Source organism: Talpa occidentalis, unplaced genomic scaffold (assembly GCF_014898055.3).
Source record: "Talpa occidentalis isolate TD23 unplaced genomic scaffold, MPIMG_talOcc4v2.1 talOcc4.6, whole genome shotgun sequence".
Lineage (NCBI taxonomy): Eukaryota > Metazoa > Chordata > Mammalia > Eulipotyphla > Talpidae > Talpa > Talpa occidentalis.
In genome coordinates this window covers 13977255-14000199 of record NW_023604972.1, presented here as the reverse complement: position 1 = coordinate 14000199, position 22945 = coordinate 13977255, and the positions used below count along the sequence as shown (strand labels likewise).

Sequence of the window (22945 nt, the reverse complement as noted above, 5' to 3'; positions counted from 1 at the left end):
TGTACTAACAATTTAATTTATACAACATTGGCTAAAAGTAAAAATAAAACAGGCCTATTGTAGAAGTTATAAACTAAAGTCAGGTGTGATGTTTCTTATCCTGTTCATCCCAAAAGATCCTACAGGCTTTTATTTTTGTTTTACTACAGAGAGTAGATCTATTACCAATGGGTAAAAGTTGAAGATAAGTGTTTGGCTCATGAATGGAAAAGTCTTTTAAAGATTTAGCAATGAATATTACCTTTAAGAACTTATTACAGGGCCTCCCCGGTGGTGCAGCGGTTGAGCGCTGGGTTGCGAAGCTGCCCGCAGCCTCTGCAGCGCCGGTTCGATCCCCAGCTGCTCCCCGGCCACCGAAGGAGGGTCCCACATGGCGCGCAGACCTCTCCTGCCACCCGCTGCTCCCCTCAGCAGTGTCCTTCAGTCCTTCTGCCTGCTCTGCTCCCCACTCTGGCTCTGGTGAATTCTCTCACCCTCCCGCGCTTCTGACTGGACCCAGTGCTTGTATAAATAAATAAATAAATCTTTTAAAAAAAAAAAAATAAAAAAAAAAAAGAACTTATTACATACCAGGCACTGGGCCAAACGTTTTATCGTCATTATCTTATTTAATCCTAACAACACCATAAAGGTAGGGTGTTACTTCCATTTTATAGATGCAGACTCCAAAACTGAGATAAGTATTTATTCAATGTAACCAGAAAGTCGATCTGAGTGCTAGGATTCCAATCTAGGTTTGTAATTACAAGGACTGGATGCAGACTGAGAGAAAATATTTGTACCATAGTTAACAAATGCTTAGTATCAGAAGAAAGCAAAAAAACTCATCAATCAATGACAGAAAGAGAATGTATAGAAAAATGCACAAAAGAAATGAGCAGATAAATCCAAAAAATTCAAATGATTGATAAACTACAAATGATACTCAACCTCATGAGCAATAAAGATGCAAAAATAAACTCTAAGACCTCTGTCAGCCTGGGAAATACTGAACAGATTGGCAAATCGAATGGCTACACATGGGTAGGTGAGGAGATTGTGCACTTCGCGAGTACAAATTGGCTCGGCCATTTTGCATGGGAATTTGGAGGTGTCATTTTTAGAAATTTTTTACATCATTGTTCATTTTATTTTATTTTTTTTAAGATTTATTTATTTATTTATACAAGCACTGGGTACAGTCAGAGGCTCGGGAGAGTGAGAGAATTCACCAGAGCCAGAGCGGGGAGCAGAGCAGGCAGAAGGACCGAAGGACACTGCTGAGGGGAGCAGCGGGCGGCAGGAGAGGTCTGCGCGCCATGTGGGACCCTCGCCTGGAGGCCCGGGGATCGAACTGGAGCTGCAGAGGCTGCAGGCAGCTTCGCAACCCAGCGCTCAACCGCTGCGCCACCGGGGAGGCCCCATTGTTCATTTAAAATAATATTTTCTTCCTCCACCCCCTCAGGTGGAGTCCCCATAGAGTTTCCTTCCCCAGTGCACCTGCGCACCATCACCTCAGTCCCCTGTGCTCCTCCCTCCCGCCCTTTGATCTGGAAGTATCATTTTCTTTTAAATGCAGCAATTCCAGAGTTTTGTTGTTATGGGGAAGCGCCTGGAGAAACATGTGCCTGAGAAGGCCACCAAACAGCTCACAGTGGCTTTGTGTGAAAGAGCAAAATGCTGGAAACAACCTAAAGCAAAAAAATGGTAAAAGTGTGACGCACCCTATTATGGAATACTCTAGAGAAGTTTAAAAGGATATGCCAATCTATACTGGCCGAATAACCTCTAAGTGATTCCTAGGTGAAAGAAAGTTGCAGAGGAAAAAAAATAAAATGTAATATCATTTTTGTGAAGCCAATAACTCCCAGGTCATTTCCTTGGAGACACAGGCAGGTGTAAGGTACAGAAAAGGACTTAAGATGACCTGCTAACAATGGGCATTCTAGGAAGAGCCTTGGCGTTCATTGATAAAGGAACTCAGACATCGCCTATCCTATTTTGACTCTCACTAGCGAAGGTTCCAAATGTTCCCATTGACCTTCTTCACTAACAATTAATAATTTATAAAAAGAGAGAGGGGCCTTCCCTGGTGGCGCAGGGGTTAAAGACATAGCGCTATCAAGCTAGCGCCAGCCACTGCAGCAAAAATTTGATGCCCAGCCGGCCAGGGAGCTACCCACATGGCACAGCAGATCTCTCCTGTCTCTCCCACTGCTCCCCTCAGCAGTGTATTTCAGTCAGTCTGCCTGTACTGCTCCCCAATCTCTCTTGTGAATCCTCTAACCCCCCATGTCTCTGGCCTACACCCCAGTTCTTATATGCATACATAAACAAATTTTTAAAAAAGAGAGTGAGAGCGAGAAAGAACCCAGATTGTCTGACTCTAGAGCCTCAAGATATTGTCACATTGATTCTTAACGGGCTGATGTGAAGATGACATGAGTCTGCATAGAAAGCTCTCGAAAGAGAAGCCAGTAAGTGTGAGCTTTTATCACTACTTTTGCTGCCGCCGCTGCTATTATTGGCTTGGAAAGAGCACTTCATTCAAGAGACTTGAGTTCTCAGAATAGTTACATCAACAGTAAAATAAGGGAGAAAATTCTATCCAGTCTGGAAAAATCTCACAATTTCAGACTCCAACATTTTCTTCCATGTGAAGAAGGATAAGTGGCATTAGGTGGCATCAGTCCTCCCAACTCTTCCTGCTTTTACCCAACAAACTTTTAGGGCATGTGTACAGTGCGCTAGACTTTGTAGGCACAGCTGCAGATACACCCGCAGCGAGCGTGGCAGACAGAGCCCACCTTGGAGACTGGCCAGGTCAATGGCATCACCACAGCTCAGTCGGGCACAGAGTGCTTAGGTGCTCTCAGCGCTCAGTGACCACTTAGTGCCTGTTTAAAAAAAAAAAAAATTCAAATCCACACTCTCACTATTGACAGACATAGAAATGACATTTTTAAAATTTGACATTTTTCCTTTAAACTAAAGGATTAAAGGATAATTGGGCCACGGCAGGGACTGAGATCTTAGGCCAGATGAGCATTGCAGTGCTTAAACATTTCAAGGCACTTGTGCTTCCAATTGCTTTCACTTCTAGTCCAGTTAATGGATTCGGTAGCTGTTACAATTCCAAAATAGCAAGTGGACACGTGGGTGGATGTGAAGCCATCCGGGCACCGGTCGCTAAAAGGTTCCCGTAAGAGCCCAGTTGCTGGCTCCCCACACCTCGAGGCATGTGAAACTCGGGTTTTTAGTGACCTGACTGTGCAGCAGCCTCATCCTGCCATAGCTGGAAAGCATTATGGGGTGAAGATGAAACCCAGAAACAGAAAGGAGGGCACCTGGCAGTCAGAGCTGGGGCACAGCCCTCCCCAGCATCCCCATGGATGGAGAGTCACATCCACCTCTTTGCATCCACAAATATTCTGGGGGCCTTTGGCCTTTCCACTGAGGGGGAGGAAAGTGTTTGGATGGGGAGCAGAGCGGGAGAACAGGGACATGGAGACCGGGCTAGCTCTCGGCATGGGATTGGACGGATGGACCTGTTTTCACAGGAGCCTTTCTGAAGTTCTGACCCAAGCAGGGTGGGTGCTTGCTTCCCACCTCTGCGTGTTGGTGCCCAGAGGACTGGCTGGTGGGGGAGACATGAGGGCAGTGTCCTTTCCGTGGATGGTGGCGTTCCCCAGTGGGATTCCAGTGCTTTCAAGCATAGGACATGTCCTTGGTGGAAGCCAAGGGGGTGAGGGGAAATAGAGATGGACCAGGTGATATACCTAAGAGAGTGGTCTGTGGGGACACGTGAAACCTAATCTGGGGGTTCCCACAAAGAACTGGAGGGAGTTTTGAGGTGAGGTGGTAAGTCTAATTCCTAGAACACTGAATTTCCTTATTGATGAAACAAAATAATCAAAGCCCATCCCATGAGGCTATAGGAGGAGTAGAAACAGCAGAATAAAGCTTATAAGGGAGGATTTATGCCCAATCAATGGTGCTTTTATCACTCACCATCTCTCTAGAGTTCAGACAGAACTTTCACACATATGCCCCACACATAGCACCAACCTCAGGATACAAAATGGCTGCTCTGTCTCCAGTGATTACATCTTCATTCTGGCCAGAGGAAGGATAAAAAGGAATCAAAAGGGTAGGCTAGCTCTTTGTAAAGATACTTCTCGAGCTACACACTCATTTTCTCCTGACATCCCTCTAGTCAGAACCTTGCCATAGAGCCAAGTCTAGCTACACAGGGGCTGGGAGACAGAGCATTGATTCGAGGCAGCTCTGTGCCAATCACATGGGTACCCAGTGGGGTATCCAATTACTATATTAAAAGGGGGAAAGAGAAGTAGCTTATGATAGCCATTTACAAATTATATATCATCTTCATCTCTTTAAGTAGAGTTCCTATCCAATAATGAGGAAAATATTCAGACAATAATAAATACCCTGTCCAGAATGTTCTTCTCCCAGATAATCATGCTCCTCTTTCCCTCACAATCTATAATGTTATGATGATGATGATGATGATGATGATTGACTGAGCCCCTATGACATAGCACACACTGCAGAGTTCTTTCCATACATGTGACATGAGGGGGACATGGGATATCCCAGCAGCCTTCTAAAAGACGTGTTCCCACTGCTCGCCCATCTTACAGGTCCTCACTGTGAGATGGAGACACTGTCAGAGTCAATTGCTTGGACCCAGCTGGAGTGCTAAGTACCAGCCTCGCAGAGATGGTGCTTCTTTCCTTCATAGGAGGAGGGGGAATTAGTTATCAGAAAGGATCCACCATGACTTCTCCAAGCATAGTCAATGGGAGAACTTCAGGGGGAATATACAGCCCTCTGTGGGGTGCAGAGGGTGCCCAGAACCTCAGCGTGTCTGCCCTCCAGAGTAACCAGGGTGGCCAGAGCAGAGTCTGGGGTGGCAGAGGAGGGAAAGGAATAAAACAGAAAAGTGAGTTTGGGAAAAGAACAAGGAATAGAAATTTAGCAAGTGATATTCTTGCCAGCAAAATGCTGGGCAATTGCAGGAGAAGCCAGAGGATTTTAAGAAATGTCAGGCTGCCCTATGAATTGTAAATTCCACAACAAGCAATTACCTAAGCTACCTTGGGCTCCAGGACTGTGTTTCTCTGAAAGTAGCACCATCAGGGGCCCTGAGATATATTTGCGTTATATTTATACTTCTCTATTTTATAAAGGTTTTCCATGAGCCTGTGACACATGTTAGTAATGATAAAATGAGGGGAAACCCATATCAATCTTTGAGATGTTTTAGAACCATTGTTTCTTAGGAAAAAGGATTCGTGCAACAGTTACCAGTTTCTTTACCAGAAACCCATTGAGATGGCTCATGTTCTGTCTAGGTAGGGCAGTAGTTGCCAGACAAGAGCCCCCCAGTACCTAAAACGTTTCAGGGGACCTTAGAAATCACCCAGACTTAGGCCGCTCCCAACACCATGTGTCTCAGAAAGAGGGGAGGCTCTCATTTCAACTCAATTTTGTGAATTTCTGACAATTTTTATCAATTTAGTAAATTGTATCCAATCAGAAGCTAGGGTTCCGAGGCCAAAGGGGCACTTCTATTTCGCCCACTCTATTTGTGGGCTGTCTCCTGAGGATGAGCATCTCAGGCAGGTAGGAGTTGTGTCAAGTTTGTTCCTGGCTGGTCCCCTTGCATCCAGCGTAGCAGCTATGATGAGGACGGGAAGAAGAGCAAACACCCTGGTAAATGCATCTGCTTTCCTTGCATTTCCTAATGTTTCTCCTTGGAATGCTCTTTTACTTGCAGTTTAACCCTAAGGTAACACTGGCTCAGAAACTCAGGGTGAAAAATCCAGAGTTGGTCAGAAAAAGAAACAATATGGTAGCACTATGAGAAGGAATAATAAGCAATATAAAAGATTGTATTTCCCAATTTTTCACATTTTATTCATAAGCATTTCCAAGTGTATACTACATACCAGGCACTGTGTTAGGGCCCTGGAGCTGCAAATCCTCCCTCTGATTCCAATAATGGGCATGAATAGAGCAGCCCTAGTATTAGTCTGTAATTATTATTATCCAGAGCTGTGTTCCAGACATTGTTCTAAGCGCTTTCCCTGTATTGCTCTGTGTACAGGTAATGTTATGTCGTGCCCATTTTAAGGAGGAGCAAGCTGAGGCTCAGAAAAGTAATTTGTACACATTGCACAGCTGGCTAGTGGTGGAGACTGGGTTTAGGTTCCTGCAGCCTGCTCTCTACCTGCACTTGGGCTCTTTAATGGCTCCTGAGAACTTCCTGAGAGGTGACTCTGAGATTCCTGGCCTCCCATCACCAAGGATATTGGATAAAAATAAAGACTCCCACGCCTGGGGCTGAAGGATTCACCGGGAGGGGATCTATCTCCTTTTTTTAACCATTAACCTGGGTATTTACAAGGGGCTCTGGATTGTAAAGCATAAATTCTAAAGAGCTTCTCCTTGTGCATCTAAAACTCTCTAGCACCCTATACCCCCCTATATGGCCCCTCCCTTCCTGCCCACCTTAACAGAACAGAATTGAAGGGAGGGAAAGAAGGAGGGCAGGAGGGGAGAGTGTGCCCCAAATCAGGCTCCAGCGAGGGCAAACACCAAGCCAGGACTCTTCTGCTCTTGATCCTGGGGCGGGACCTTCCCCCAAACCCCCAGCTAAAGCAGAAGCTGCTGGGCCCCCTGTGAACCTCAGTAGAAGGCAACCTCTGTGGATGTCTAAGCGCCTCAAGCATGAGCTGTTTTGTGGTTTCAAAAAAGAGAGGAGCCACTGTCTTCCCAACCCCACACCCTAAGCCTCCACAGTGAAACGTCACCTGTGTCCGGCAGGGCCTCAGCAAAGTTAGAGCATGCTGCTGTCAACTGAGGGCGTGGGCAGTATACTGAGGCCCCACAGGGTCCAGCAAGTAGACCAGGTCCCAGTCAGACCAGGCAGCATTTCAGAAGCAGGACCCGCTGCTATTGTCTGCTTTCCCAAGGGTCTGAACTGAGGACAAAATCTGTACATGAAGGATTTTCAAGCATCACAGAACTTCACAGGAAGCCCAGACCCCTGACCAGTCCCTCCTCTAATCTTTCCTTCCACGGTTTATCTCTTACTTAAACCCACTTCTAGCTATTCCTCAAGTGGGCCAATCTGATTCCCACCTCAGGGCCTTTGCACAGGCTGTGGTCTCTGCTTAAAATAAAAAACCAGACTCCTCCTGTATAGATTTCCTCAAATCATCACAACTTTCTCCACCACTTCCTCCTCATCTAGAGCTCAGATCATGACCACCTCCTCCAGGAAGCCTTTCCTGACTACCCCATTGAGCATCCCCCATCCGGTCCTCTCCACCACACCTCTCTGTTTCATTTCCTTCACTGTGGTTAACACTATCTGACATGATCTTTCTCTTATTTGTTTACGTGTTTATGGTCGACACTCAGCGAAGGCTCACTGGGTGAATGGACAAAGGAAGAAAATGACTGAATGGAAAATCTAATCTGCAATTTTTTGTAATAAGGATCCAGGCACCAATATTCAAAAGTATCCCTGTCCTTCCAGTTAACAAGGGCAGAGACCACAAGAAATAACCCTGGGGTTGGTAACAACTTAACAACCGGGCAGCGGTTAGATCCACACACATTGCTGGGCATGGCGCCAAAACTAAAATGGCACTAATTGCTTTTCTATAAGGAGGTAGAAACGCAGCCCCTCCTGCCCTCCAGTCCTCGCGGTCTGCATTATCCTATCTGTTACCGTGTTAATTGTTCCTGTCTCACACGGCCATGTGGGCTCTGGGCTGCTGCTGTCTGGGCTGCTGACAGGTTCCCACAGAGGAGAGGTACTGGGAAGCGTGTGTTGGGTGTCCGAGTGTGTGTGTGTGTGTCCACGCGTGTGTGCACACGTGTGTGTGAGAGCAGCGAATCTCTGGGAAGGGTTAACTCCTGCTCGGGCTGTCCTGCCCAGGGCCCGAGGCTGGCCAGGAGAGGGGGTGGGCCTGAGGTGGAGCGGGCTCTGCTCGCCTCTCCCAGGCAGGAGCGCGAGCGTTTGCCGAGCTGAACTGAGCATGGAGAAGTCAAGTCGCCTTTAGGAATGGCCACAAAGCCCCCACCTGGCAGCCACCCTCTCCCTGTCCCTCCACGGCAGGTGGCCTTCGGGAGACTGTCCTTAGAGGAATGAGCCGGGACGGAGCCGTCAGCAGCGCACTGGGTGGACAGCAGCCAGCAAGGATGGATGTGGTCGACAGCCTTCTTGGGAATGGAAGCAACATCTCTCCTCCCTGTGAACTCGGGATGGAAAATGACACACTTTTCTGCCTGGATCGGCCCCTTCCTTCCAAAGGTAAGTGTCGGAGCCTCTTATTTCAATTCTCAAAACTGCTCAGTGGAGGGACATGAGCCAAGGCAAAGCAGATAAAGAAAATAGCACAGAGTCCCGGTGAGACAGGCTGGAAAAAGTCATCTGTTGAGAAGTGTGGATCAGAGCTTCAACAGCAGAGTTGACTTAGATGTCCCTACACTTCCCTGGAGGGGCCCGGGTGGGTGTGTAGGACGCGGGAGGAGGCACTGAAGTGTAACGACGAGGGTGGACAAGTGTCAGAGCTGGACTGACAAGCTTTCCAGAAAAGAAGCTGTCACCAGCTAGCCGCTGCCTTTTCTTGGGGGCAACCCAGCGTGAAGAAATGTTTAAAGCAAAATACTACTTAGCAGCTAGGAAAGAAAGCAATCGCTATTCACTTGAGCAGCTTTGTTCTTAAGCAACAGTTTCTCTCCCAGAGATCCTGAAACAAATCAACCTTTGAGAAGCAACTGAATCACTCTGTGCTGTACTGTCCTCTCAGTGTGTTTCTGCTAAAAATTGTAAGCACAGGCGTAGTAGGGCTGCATGATATGCATCCCTGCAAAAAAAAAAAAAAGACTGAGCAATAACCTTTTGCTTTGCATCCTAAGGTTTTAACATTCTGCTCTCATAACCATCTCGTCCCCATTACTCCGCAGAGTGGCAGCCGGCGGTGCAGATTCTTTTGTATTCCTTGATATTCCTGCTCAGCGTGCTGGGAAACACGCTCGTCATTACGGTCCTGATTCGGAACAAGAGGATGAGAACTGTCACCAACATCTTCTTGCTCTCCCTGGCTGTCAGCGACCTCATGCTCTGCCTCTTCTGCATGCCTTTCAACCTCATCCCCAACCTGCTCAAGGATTTCATCTTCGGGAGCGCGGTTTGCAAGACCACCACCTACTTCATGGGTGAGTTGCTGCTGCTGACTGGCCACAAACCCACTCAGCTCTAGATCTTTCCAAACCCCTGACTGATCTGTGGAGTTGTAAGAAAGGAGATAGCTGGCCGTGTGCAGCTCTGTGTTAGGACACAGCTCTGGTCTTATGGGGGGGGGGGGTGTCTGTCCTCCTCATCTTTGGATCAGCCCTAGTTGCAGATTTCAGAGGTCACTTTCTCAAAGTGGAATAAGTTGATAGGAAGCCACAGAGAGGCTGGTTTCTCTTACTGCTGTTAGAAAGAGGGACTTCAGCTGCTCTGCCCCTTTCTGGAAGCTATTGATTGTATTCTGAGCTCTACCCAACCCATGGCATGACTTTGGGGGGGTGTCAGGTATGGAGGAGGGGTTGCTTTGTGTTGCTCTTGCTTTCCTAGGAAACAGGGGTTATTTGAAAACTAGTTTCATTACAACTGCAGATCCCCTTCTCAGAATTCACTTCCTAGTTTGTTACCCCAAAAACTTGGGCCACCTCAGGCAATGAGAGAGACAGACAGACAGAGAAAGACAGAGACAGAAACAAGCAGAGAGAGACAAAGAGAGAGGTCTGCCCTAGACAAGGAGCTGAATTTGCTCCCGGAGCCTGTGGGGTCACTAAGTTGGCCCTGATTGGCTGAGATGTGCGTCTCTCTGACTGTGTCATTTAAAATGATGGTGAAAATAATAATTAGAAAAATCACAGGAGCTAATATTTTTTAGTACTTTTTAGTCACCAGATATTGTGCTAAATGCTTTTACTTCTGTGATCTTATTTTATCCCCCAACCAACCTAAGAGGGAAAGACAGCTTTTGTTCCCAGCTCCCTGAGGAGGAAACAGGCACCAAAGACACACAGGCAGGAACCTCAGAGCTGAGATTTGAACCCGGGTCAGCAGCTGCCACAGTGGCCAGTGAGTCCCCTGCCTCGCTTTGCGCCTGCTCTGGCTGTCCTGGGCTAACAAAGACATGGCTCTGGGGACCCTCTGGCTGCCAAGCTGCCCTGTCCTTTGCCCGTTCTGAGAACTAGACAGGAGGTGGAGAGGCGGGAAACGAGGGGGGAGCTGTTTTTTGTTCCGAACTAAGCCTTGCAAAACATGCAGAGCTGATTGGGCTGGGGCCGTCCTCAGTGACCGGAAAGCTTTAAAAGCCTTTATTTCTCCCAACTGAGGAAGCGGGTTCCAGCTCTGACAAAATGATGATGAATTGCTGATCTGCAAGCCACGGACAAGTAACCAAGAAGTGTGGCTTGGTGTCCAAGTCCTCTGAAAATTAAAAGGGACTTAAATGAAAAGGACCAGTGTTAAAGAATGAAGCAATAGGGCCTCCCCAGTGGCTCAGTGGTTAAGCGCTGGGTTGCAAAACTGCCCGCAGCCTCTGCAGGGCCAGTTCGATCCTCAGCCACCGGGTGAGGGTCCCACATGACGCACAGACCTCTCCTGCCGCGCCCGCTGCTCCCCTCAGCAGTGTACTTCGTCAGTCTGCCTGCTGTGCTCTCCCCTCTGGCTCTGGTGAGTTCTCTCACCCTCCCATGCTTCTGACTGTACCCAATGCTTGTATAAATAAATAAATAAATCTTTTTTTTAAAAATGAAGCAATAATAACAACTAGCATGACATAGCACCCCAGGCTGTCAAGGCCCCTCCAGATGTATGTATATGGCACCAGAATTACATTCTCTATATACCCCCCCACACACACACACACATAGATGCGATGATATTATTTCAGAATCTTAACCAGAGTGTGTGAAAGATTTAAAATGAATGCTTTGTGGTTGTGCAACATGATGCTTGTACTGAAGACCACAGAATTGTCGACTTTAAAGTGGTTCATTTTATGTCATGTCAATTTCACCTCAATGGAAAAAGTTGTGGAAAACAGTCAAGATAAAAAGCAAGATAATTCACGATGTGTTTGCTATACCATCATGATTTTGTGGGATCTCTAATTCACTCAATTTTGTATTCATCTCAATACGGTTATCAGCAGCTAACATTCATAACACTCCTCTAGGCAGTGAAAGTAAATCCAAAAAGGTGGCCTGCCTGGTGGTGAGCTGCTTCTCTCCATGGTCCACCATCTAGGCTTGACTCCAAGGGCTGTGGAGCTCTCAGATTTAAATGTCACCAACTCTTTGGGGTCAAAGCCAGTAAAACACAGCAAATTCTGTCCCAGAACAGGTTTTTATTTAATAGCTGGGGAGGGGTGTGTCATAGATTCCTTTAATGAATTTAAAATTAGAACTTTTCTGTAGGTGGGATAGGAATAGATTTCATCCTCTTGGTTATTAATTAAGAAGCATCTAAAGAGTTCATTATAATCAAAGTTCAACAAGCTTATTTAAAAATTGACATTAAGCTATATTTGCAAATACCTTTCTTCAACTAGCTTAACTCCTTTTTGGAACAAAGCTGAGAATAAACCATTTTTAAGTATATATATATATGTGCATTTCTTTACCCTCTGAGCATTTTCCTTTGATATCAAAGCAAATCAGACTTAAGGCAGTGTGCAAAGAAACTGGGATTTCTTTAAAAAAAAAAAAAAGATGTATTTATTCATGCATACAAGACCTGGGATACAGGTCAGAGGTGTGGGGGTGAGAGGATTCACCAGAGACAGAGTGGGGAACAGAACAGGCAGACTGACTGAAATACACTGCTGAGGGGAGCAGCGGCCGAGACAGGAGAGGTCTGCTGTGCCATGTGGGTAGCTCCCGGGCCGGGGATCGAACTCGTGCTGCAGAGGCTGTGGATAGCTTCATAGGTTGCATCTTAACCCCTTGCGCCACCAGGGAGTCCCAAAACTGGGATTTCTGAGCCAACATAACTGCGTTCTGTGTTCCTTTCCCAGGCACCTCTGTGAGTGTATCCACTTTTAACCTGGTAGCCATCTCTCTGGAGAGATACGGTGCGATTTGCAAGCCCTTACAGTCCCGGGTCTGGCAGACCAAATCCCACGCTCTGAAAGTGATTGCAGCTACCTGGTGCCTCTCCTTCACCTTGATGACTCCATACCCGATTTATAGCGACTTGGTGCCTTTTACCAAAAATAACAACCAGACAGCTAACATGTGTCGCTTTCTGCTGCCAAATGAGGTGATGCAGCAGTCCTGGTAAGTTGCATAGTGCTCATTTGCTTGATGTAAACCGATATAATTTTACGGTTTTTGTGAAAATAGAAATGCATTGTTCAGGGTGGTGGGGATTCGGTTTCCTAGAGACTTTGAGAAGGATCTTTCTAACCTCTTTCTAGGATCCCAGGGATAGCTGAAACTTAGAGTGCTCTATTTTGTTTCTTTTAATTCCTGTAATGCAGGTTTACATTGTTGCTTGTAACTTCAAGTGTTATTACCATTGCACCGAGGACCTGCGGCCCGTTGTACTCCCTCCCTGACTAGCTCTTCCCTCCTCTTTCCCTCTAAGTGATACCATCCAGTATTTGTCTTTCTCCTCTTTTTTTCTCCTCTTGACTTATTTTGCTTATCAGAATCCCATCCCTTCATGCCTCAAATGGCATGAGTTTATGGCTATTATAAACAGTGCTGCTATGAACCTCGAAGGCAAGTTTCCCTTCCAGTCAGTGTTTTGTGTTCTTTGGTTAGACACCTCAGAGTACTCTGTTTTCAGTGCCATGCATATATAAATTCAGTTAATCCTCTCAAAACCAAACAGGGAAGGTCCTATTATTGTTCCCATTTTACAGAATAGAAACCTGAGACATGGACAAATTAAATTGTTCATGGTCACAAATCTAGAAGAGCCGTTCACCACTATGCAGGTACTTCTAGATGGTCTTGAGGGAAGTTTGGCTAGATGCCCTGGAGGGCTATGATTTCCTAAAGAATTGAAGACAGCAGAAAATGAACTCCAAATCCCATGTGGTTTTTCTTGGAGCTGCAGCTACAGTTCTTGCAGAGGACACTTCACTAAAAACAAAAAGGCAAGATTCCCATACCTGTTTCTTGGCTTATGGATTGGATGATTTGGGACAATTTCAAGTACCCTCTCTGAGTTCAGATTCTTTATATATACAGGAATTTTTTAAAAGATTTATTTATTTATGCATACAAGAACTGGGGTACAGGCCAGAGGTGCGGGAGGTGAGAGGATTCACCAGAGACAGAGCAGGGAACAGAATAGGCAGATTGACCGAAGTACACTGCTCAGGGGAACAGCGGGAGAGTCAGGAGAGGTCTGCTGCACCATGTGGGTTGCTCCCTGGCCAGCCAGGGATCAGAGTCGTGCTACAGCAACTGCGGACAGCTCCATAGATTTTTGTCTTAACCCCCTGCGCCACCAGGGAGGCCCTATATATACACACAGGAATTTAATAATATAGATTTCTTGTATCTACTTCATTGAGTAACTGTAAGATTTCAGAGTGTCATTAAATATCTAAAAAAGGACACCAACTTGGTGGGGCCTCTCTGGTGGTGCAGGGGTTAACTATCAGTGCTATCAAGCTGTCGCCGGAGTGGCCATGAGTTCCATCCCTGGCCAGGGAGATGACCCACATGGTACAGCAGACCTCTCTTGTCTCGCCCGCTGCTTCCCTAGTGTATTTCAGCAGATCCACCTGTTAGGCTCTCCACTCTGTCTCTGGTGAATCCTCTCACCCCTCGCACCTTGGCCTACACCCCAGTTTTTGTATGCATAAATAAATTAGATCTTTTTTTTTTAAAAAAAAAAAAGGACACCAATTCACATATTATATTTACTGATTCCACCATGTTTTAGAAGCAGGGAGCTAGACATTCAAAAATGACTTAAAACAGAGAATCCCTGCTTTTTTTGCCTCCCTTTTTTTATTTTAACCAAGTAGTATGTACGTGTGCATGAGCGCACACATACACCCACACACACACACACACACACACACACACACACACACACACACACACATGTTATGTTGCAAATGAGAGTGACATTTCCAAGACTTGGAAAGGAATCTTATCAAAACATGTCCAATTGAAATGAGAAATGGCCCAGCCTCCATGAGCCTCTGACAATTTTATGGCCTAATCAAGTAACCTTACACATGCCAGACTGCAAGAGTGATTTAGGGCCCAGACTCATAGAGGAGGAGGCTGCAATTCTTCAGGAATCTAATGTGTTTAGAGAAAGCATAGCTCTGCCCCCTCTGGGCACTATAACAAGCATGCACTGTGCCAAGGCCAAAGAGTCCGTCTGAATGCCAGTTTTTGCAAAACCAAGGTTTTCCATCATTTCTACTTACGCATTTGATTATTCTGTTGTTAAAAGTCAGCTAGTGGTATATCGTGATGTTTAAGAGTATAGGTTGTGAAATCATATTGCTTGGGATCAAATCGCAATGCTGCCATTAGCTGTGTGACTTTGGACAAATTATTTAAACTCTTAAATCTCAGTTTTCTCATTTGAAAAATAGGTATTAGGATAATAGCATCTACCTCAAAGCCACTATGGACGTTAAATGTATGTAATTATAGTAGTATGTTAAGTATACATAAGGCTAAGTATTTACACCTAGGCTAAGCATTATAATACATATATTTTTATATATGACAGAACATATATAGTAACTACATGTATATGTGTACACACACACACAATGTTTAGGACATGTGAGGACACTAAGTTCTCAGTGAATGTCAGCTATTGTAATTTCTTTTTGATAAAAGATTTATTGAGATCTAAGCCTCATGCTCTCACTGTTTTAAGCTCTCACTAGTTTTACATGTAGACTAATTTCAGCCACAGAATTACCCAAACTTCTCCAGTTTAACTAGTCCTTCATAAGACACTATCTGAAAAGAAGTAAACAGCTCTAATGACTGAATCTCCAGACATGGAATTTCCAAGGATATTAAATACTAGTAATTAATGTGTTTGCTCAGACCAGTTCAAATGGAGATGAATCCTACTTATCCCATCCCATCTGAGTTTGAAATACTGGAGGGGCTGGTTATTGGATTTCTTTTTATTTTATTAGGCACACGTTCCTGTTACTCATCCTCTTTCTTATTCCTGGAATCGTGATGATGGTGGCATATGGGTTAATCTCTTTGGAACTTTATCAAGGAATAAAATTTGATGCTAACCAGAAGAAGTCTGCTAGAGGTAACTATCTTTGAGCTGTGTATGTGTGCCAAAAGATCACAAAAGCTGGTTTTCTCTAACTTAGATACATCCAGAGTGCATATAGCGCAGACTGGAGATTTTCAAAAGTATTCTTAGGAGATTCTGTGTTTTAAGACACAGTTATGAGAATCAGTGTCTCTGTTTTCTCATCTGTAAAATAAAGAAATCATTCCTCTCAAAAAGGTGCTGAGTGAAGTGAGATAATACACTTATAACCTGGTTATAAGCTGAGGGTTCACGTGATCCAGACTTACTATAATGCTGCATCCAAACGGACATCCTCCGGCATCCAGAACACATTGAAGTCAGTTGCCACAGGCTTTTCTCCTTCCCCGTTCATTACAATCCAACACCCACTATTCACTATCCACTAAAATACCCCCACACCTTTGTTGGCTTAGCTTTCCCCCCTTGTTACTCCACTCTTTTTTGTTTAAGATTTATTTTATCTATACAAGAACTGGGGGACAGGCCAGAGGTGTGGGAGGGTGAGAGGATTCACCAGAGACAGAGCAGAGAGCAGAACAGGCAGAAGGACCAAAAGCACTGCTGAGGGGTGCAGGGGAAAGCTAGGAGAGGTCTGCCGCACCATGTGGGTAGCTCCCTGGCCGGCCCAGACTCGAACCATGCTGCAGAAGCTGCAGACAGCTTCACAGCACTGCGCTCAACCCGCTGCACCACCAGGGAGGCCCTCTTACTCCTCTTTCACTCAGCTCTTTATTTTGGTTGTTGTTGATTTTCATTCATTATTCAACTAAAGCATTCTGGAGGCTTACCAAGCAAGCAGGAAGCCTTTCTCCTGAGGATCTGAGGAAAAGGAACTAGTGTGAATATCCATTCTTTAATCATTTTTATCCTTATAATCTACACACATATCCTTATAATCTACACACATAATGTTATTTTATATTATACCATAATATATATCATATATATCATATTATATATGATACATATATCATATCTCATACCTTATATTAGTTTTAAGAGGCTTTTCATTGGAAGTAATGGTTAGTCTAGAAAAACACTTCCCCATAGCAGGGCAGGCCCAAGATTGTCCAGTTCTTCAGTTCAAGCTTGGTCTGGCCACTCTGATGGAGGGAGGGATTCCATGCCTTCTGTCCGGCACCACCATCCTGAGCATTAGTGATGTCACTTGCCCATCCAGAAAGGAAGCTGAGCTCCGCCAGCAGCGGCGGCAGGTATGAGGACAGTGACGGGTGCTACCTGCAGAAGTCCCGGCGCCCCAGGAAGGTGGAGCTCCAGCAGCTGTCCAGCAGCAGCAGCAGGATCAATCGCATCAGGAGCAGCAGCTCAGCGGCCAACCTGATGGCCAAGAAGCGGGTGATCCGCATGCTCATGGTCATCGTGGTCCTCTTCTTCCTGTGCTGGATGCCCATCTTCAGCGCCAATGCCTGGAGGGCCTATGACACCGCCTCGGCCGAGCGCCGTCTCTCGGGGACCCCCATTTCCTTCATCCTCCTGCTCTCCTACACCTCCTCCTGCGTCAACCCGATCATCTACTGCTTCATGAACAAGCGGTTCCGCCTTGGCTTCTTGGCCACCTTCCCCTGCTGCCCCCACCCCGGCCCCCCAGGGGCACGCGGGGAGGTGGGGGAGGAGGAGGAAGGCAGGACCACAGGGGCCTCTCTGTCCAGGTACTCATACAGCCACATGGGCGCCTCTGCCCCACCTCCCTGAGCAGGCAGCCCCTGCGGTGCAGCAGCAAGGAGGGGAGTGGAGGGAAGAACAGGAGGGAAGGAAAAAGAAAGCAGGGGAAGGAAGCGGGAAGTAAAAGAGAAGGAAGTTTCCATTTCAGCAGCAACAGTTCGTTGTCTATGTTTCATCCTTCACCCCGGATTCAGGGATGAAGTGAGGCCAGGACTTGTTTCTAAGCAGTTCAAGGCAGGCCATTTTCAGTAACATTCACCCTCAGAAAACACCCAAGCAGGTTGGTAACAGGCATCCAAGAGGGTGCATGCTGCAAATGTCATTGCCAAGTCCTTGTTCAGATAAGGATTTCGAGCTTGCTGAACTTTAGAAGGTTCTAGAACATCCACAGTGGGCTCTCCCCATAGTGACATACTCCTATGCTCTGCTCTTGATGCAGAATTGTGGGGACTGCCTTGTCCCTGGGGAGCCCATCCATCACTCTGTCATGTACATTCTGTAACCACCCTCCTCATTGTGGCCACAAAAGGGAACAAGAAGCAAACCCTCCTCTGGCCATTTTCTGTAGTAAGAGAACGGAGTGACTTTTTCTTGAGGTCAGTCAAGGACAGTCAGAGACCTAAGCTTATGTCATCATCAGAATAGGAACATTGTGTCAAATTTGGAATTTGCAACTTGCATTTCCAAAAAAGAAGAGAGAATGCCAGGCAAATAAGCTGGGTGGAATGCTTGCTTATCTTCAGGAATGGCAAGTGCCACAAGGGCACAGAAATGCTGTTTTCCTGCTTTAATGATATATTGTAGAAGAACTCCACCTTGCTATGCTGATATTAAAACTCAAGTCTTCTTTGCCTCAATTTCTCACCCTATATGACATTTTCTTTTTTCCAGAAAGCCTCTGGGTACAAAGGAGAGTTGGGATCTATGCGTGCCTGAGCAGAGTAGAACAGGGGCTGGCCTAGCAGAAACACTCCCAACGGGGACTCAGTTACCAAATAGCTTTTGAATATCAAAGCTGCTGTGCCTTTGAGTTCAGTGTATATATTTGTTACTAATTGGATTGATTTTATGTGTATGTATAAATCAAACATGTAACCGTGTCCCTTACCTATATACTTTTTGATGTTTTTCAAAAGAAAAAAAAAATAGCGAACGGATGTTAGAACTCAGCAAGTGTTACCATTTTTCATTTACAACAGTTGGGGTTTTCTGTGAGCTGCTTTTCTCTGCAAAATTAGTGCTCAAATCTCTCCTCTAATCTAAAAATCTCAATTTAAAATAAGCCATGAGTTCAACATTTAGATAACATGAAATGCATCTGTATAATAGAATGTGTCTAGGCCACCAACATCTCCATCTATCTTTCTTTACTCTGTTGGTTTAATTTTTAAGGGCAATATTGTCCTGTCAGCTTAAATAAATGAACAGACATTTTTGACAGAAAGAAATGTACATGCTAGTGGAGGAAGTAAAAACAAACAGAAAGAATTCATTGTTTTTATGCCTGCAAGCATCTCCAAAGTCAGATTTTTGCTGTTTTGTTTTCACAGGCACTGACTCACTCTTCTTGCACCCAAGACCCACTGACTCCAATTATAGGGAAAAGATCACTGTGACAGTGGAGAAGGGCAGAGAGTAATAAGAGGTGATATAAATAGGGGGGCTCACTGAACAACATGTGGGTGACATCATGTGGGTTTTTGCACGAGGACATAAATGATTGTGTGCTAATGGAGAAGAAATATTGAGGATGTAATTATTTATTACAGGAGACTTTTCAAGCCGGACATTAGTTTTTCTGTTCCTCAGGCTGAAATCTCCTTTAATATTTATAATTGGTCATTTTGGTCAAAAATTTCAAGGTAAAAATTCAACCCACTAAAACCTGCACTGCTAAAACGGTAATGGTAAAATGTCTAAGAGATGAAAATGTTTTTGATACAAAATCTGCAAATTTCCTGCCAGAAGAATGAATATTTTCTTCTGACAGTGTCAGTATGTAGATGAAAATAAGTTAGGTTCCCATTATTGGGAATCTCTGAAATTTCCAAAGGTTTGTTAATCTTCAAATAAAGTTGCCAGATTTGGCATATAAAATGCAGGATGCTCAGTTAAATCCTAATTTTAAATAAACAGCAAATAGTTCTTAGTATGACTATGTCTCATGCACTAAAATAGATCCTGTGTCTTATCTGACAACCTTATTTTAAAATATATATATTTTTTTTTGTGGGACACTCGCCGGCAGCCGGGAAACAAACCGGCGCTGCAGAGGCTGCGGGCAGCCTTGCAGCCCAGTGCTCAACCGCTGCACCACCAGGGGAGGCCCTAAAATAATTTTAAAAGCACATAAAAATATTAATAAGATTTCTCAGATCTAAAACAGTAAAATGCCTCTGTTCACTAAATGTATTGGAAAGTCTTTCACATGATGGAAGCTTTATTAAAAAGAAGAAAAAAAGCTATTAACTTTCTGAATCTGTACCTGACCTTTGGAAGTGGTACAATCAACAGCTGATGTTAGCCTTTAAAAAACTTTTTTTTTTTACATAAAGATATTCTAGTGTTTTGTTGGGTCAACTGCCTTTATTTTGTGCTAAAAAAAAAAAGGCTAGTTTAAAATGAAGTGGCTAGTAGAATAAAGAAAATAGATTCCCCAAGTTTCTAGTATTTTCTAGTGTTTTCTGGTTGCTTCTACTAAGCAGCAGTTTAGTCAGAACTTGGACACTGGGATTTATCTTTGATCTTCACTTAGCCCATCTGTCCCCGCGTCTTCTCATACCCTGATGACTGCAGTCATTGCTCGTAACAAACTTGTAGGGGTGAGCCAGGCACCTGTCTGCACGCTGGCCACACATCTGTGTGTGCTTAGCAGCTGTCCCTCTACTCAATTAAAGTGTGATCTTCATGAGGCACATGACAGTAGCTGTTGAACTTCCACAGTGTTTCCTACTGGTGTTTTGTCCAGTTCTCTGCACACATAAATGCTCAATAAATGTTGTGACTGACTTCTGCTCTGCATCCTGTACTTTGGTGGGGGGATACTCTATTTTTTTGCCTACTTTTTGTCAATGGTGATTCTCAACAAGGTGATTCTCACAATGGTGATTCTCAGCAAGGAGGGAAGACATTCTTTGGGGAAGAGGGTGGCATCAAAATTTCTTGAGCTCTTTTTCCAGTTCTATGTATATCCCCACCCAAAATTTGGCTGTGTAAGCATTTGCTCCTCCTTTTTCTCTCCTTCGAAGGGGTGTGCGTGTGTATGTGTGTGTACGTGTGTGTAAAATCACAGGTGCGGTGCATTGGTTGTAGGTGTGATATGATAACATATGTTTGATGAGGTGTGACCCTATGTCCCCAAAACATATACAGTATTGTGAACCTAAGCTGCCTCAATAAAAATAACTAAAATTTAAAAATAAATCACAGTTACTATGGGAGAGTGTGGTGCAGGAATGTATTAAAACACATTTTTTTAGAGCAGTGGGGGCAAGGAAGATATTGTGTGATTCTACTCCTATGAATAACTAACGTAATCAAAAATCATAGAAACTGAAAGTAGACAGGTGGTTACCAAGGGCTGAGGAGGGCTGGGGTGAAGGAGAAGTAGTGTTTCTCAAGAGAATCAAGTTTCAGCAAAATGAAAAGATTCTAGAAACCTGCCATTCGAATATGCTTAACACTAACCCATGCATTTAAAAATGGTCAAGATGGAAAATTAAACAGTACGTGTTTTTTTTAATACAATGATAAAGGGGGGTCTGTAATATCTCCCCACTTAGCTCCTCCCTGACCGCATTCTCCTCAAGGAAAACAGTACAAAATCATACATTCTAATCCATGCCAAAGTGTCCAACTCAAGCACTGGGGCTGGTAAATATCCTCAAAGCCCTTTCTGCTCCCTCACCTCCATCCTGAAGGACCCTCTGGAAGCCTCTCAAGTCCAGCCCAGGGCCCCCAGGTCACCTGCAGGTCTAACAATCAGCAGCGGCGATTTCATTTCCTACAACACTATACACTGCTCAACCCTGTCCCTACAGTCCTGAAAAAGAAGTCTTTTAGGGGTTAGAAATCCCCATAGGAGACCCCATCTTTGCCTCTTACTCCTTCCTCCCCCAGACATCCGGTCCTGGCTCTGAGCCCCTGGTCGAGGAGGATCGGAAAGCTGGCTCTCGGCATTTGTTTGCACGGTTGCTCTTGTCCTGGATGCTGCTTTCCCTGTGTTTATTAATACACTTTGCCACCTGGCAGGAAGGCATGAGATAAGATCAGCAAATGAACTCTCACCTCTTTGGCAAACTGCCAGCATTATTAAGGTTGCGCTCTTTTCTCAGAATCCTTCAAAAGAAGGCAAATACAGGCCAACTTATCCTGTTGTGTGAAGCCTGCAGTGTGAAGCTTCCTGGTCTGCCCCTTCACCTGTTACCTTTTTATTGTGTTCCCCTTCTCCAGGTGTGATTTGCTAATTACCGCTACCTGCAGAACATGCCTAGGATGCCCGGCTAGCCCCACAATCTCAAACCTGACACATCGGACACAGAGCTAGTTGTCAAATATGAAACCACTTCTCTTGATTCTAATGGTACCCCAATACTCTCTCATATTCTCAACATCTGGATCATCAGGGAGGGGTGGAAATAACTATTTCATTATTAGCCTCATCTGGCTGGTCTTTTCCATTTTTTATTGACAACATCCCAATCTTTTGTTATTTATCAACCATTAGCTGTCACACTGGCCTCCCAAAATTCAATTATGTCTCCCCTCTTAATCCCTTGCACCACCAGGGAGGCCCTATGCCTTTGGTTTTGATGAGTGAGTAGACTGCTTTCTCTTAGGCTCTCAACTTCAAACACCTCATGCATCGCTCAGGCCCATCAGCCCATCCTTCAGACTCCCCCTGTGTGGATGGACTCCTGCAGAGACACACTGGCCCAGCATGTGCTGGCTGGGACCCAGGGGCTGCTGTCTCTCATTCAACCAGAATGACCCTGCCCTAGCTAGCCTAAGTTGGTCTTTCCAAGACTGGGATGGCCACGTATTCATCAGAGAAACTGGAGTTTTCCTGTATTCCCAGCTGAAAAAATAAAGGTCCCAACCAATGACTGCCTTACAGGACCGTGATTCCATCACTCCATGGCTCTCCCGGGAGGAATAACTCTGACCAAAGTTCTATCCCAGCACCCCACCATTTGGACCACACAGCCCTGATAGAAGTTTTCAGAAAGTGCTCTCCCTGGGTTTTGTATGACCTAAGCTCAGTCCCTCAGCAACAAGCACGGGGAATCCCCGAGGTTTTGTGCAGTCAGGGCCTCAGCTGCTCCTTCATACAACTCACCTTTACTGTATGAAGAGGAAGGAGGCTGTGATCTGGTAAAGCACCTGCAGCAAGGAACATGAGAACCTCTCCCCAGGGAGACCCCAACACAGTAGATCCAACATGCCTCCTGTTTAGGGCTAAATTGTGTCCCCCTAAAATTCTTAGGCGGGAATCTCAGTCCCACAGACATTATTATGGATCAAAGGGCTGGTGGCATTACAGTGACATGGGCGTTCAGCACGTCCCTGGACTATCCCAGCCCCCAGCCTCTGAATCTCCTGCTGCACATAGATTCGCTGCCAAACCAAAAAGAAGTAAATTAGAATGCAGGGTGGTTGCACCTGGGATCCTTCGGGATCCTTCCTCTTGCCAGCTGCGAGCCCTTGGGCAAGTTAACAACCTCTCTGTGGCTCAGTACTATTGTCCCCGAAATGAGGATTCACCTGAAAGGGAATTGCAAAGAATGAAGGTCATCCTTTTTAAAAAGCTCCCAGCTATCAAAGGTGCTCAGAAGCACTAAGGAGCTAAAATTCTGAGCCATTGAGTCTCAGCAGGAATGTTTACTGTGGCTTCTAGCCACAGTACTAGAA

General features: G+C 45.3%; 1 protein-coding gene across 1 annotated transcript; it reads left to right on the top strand.

Moving 5' to 3' along the window:
• Positions 1-8034: 8034 nt before the first annotated feature.
• Positions 8035-17119, top strand: CCKAR (cholecystokinin A receptor). Its single transcript, XM_037529877.2, has 5 exons — positions 8035-8329; positions 8986-9237; positions 12096-12357; positions 15216-15343; positions 16533-17119. The coding sequence occupies exons 1-5, from the start codon at positions 8164-8166 to the stop codon at positions 17063-17065; spliced, it is 1341 nt and encodes a 446-aa protein (XP_037385774.1). The 5' UTR covers positions 8035-8163; the 3' UTR covers positions 17066-17119.
• The last annotated feature ends 5826 nt before the right edge of the window (positions 17120-22945 follow it).

Bases quoted from the DNA above. Each gene is read 5' to 3' on its own strand.
- CCKAR (XM_037529877.2), top strand. From the start codon at position 8,164: ATGAGCCGGGACGGAGCCGTCAGCAGCGCACTGGGTGGACAGCAGCCA. The intron at 12,358-15,215 runs GTAAGTTGCATA...TTATTTTATTAG, and splicing joins GAGGTGATGCAGCAGTCCTG to GCACACGTTCCTGTTACTCA. The intron at 15,344-16,532 runs GTAACTATCTTT...TTGCCCATCCAG, and splicing joins CCAGAAGAAGTCTGCTAGAG to AAAGGAAGCTGAGCTCCGCC.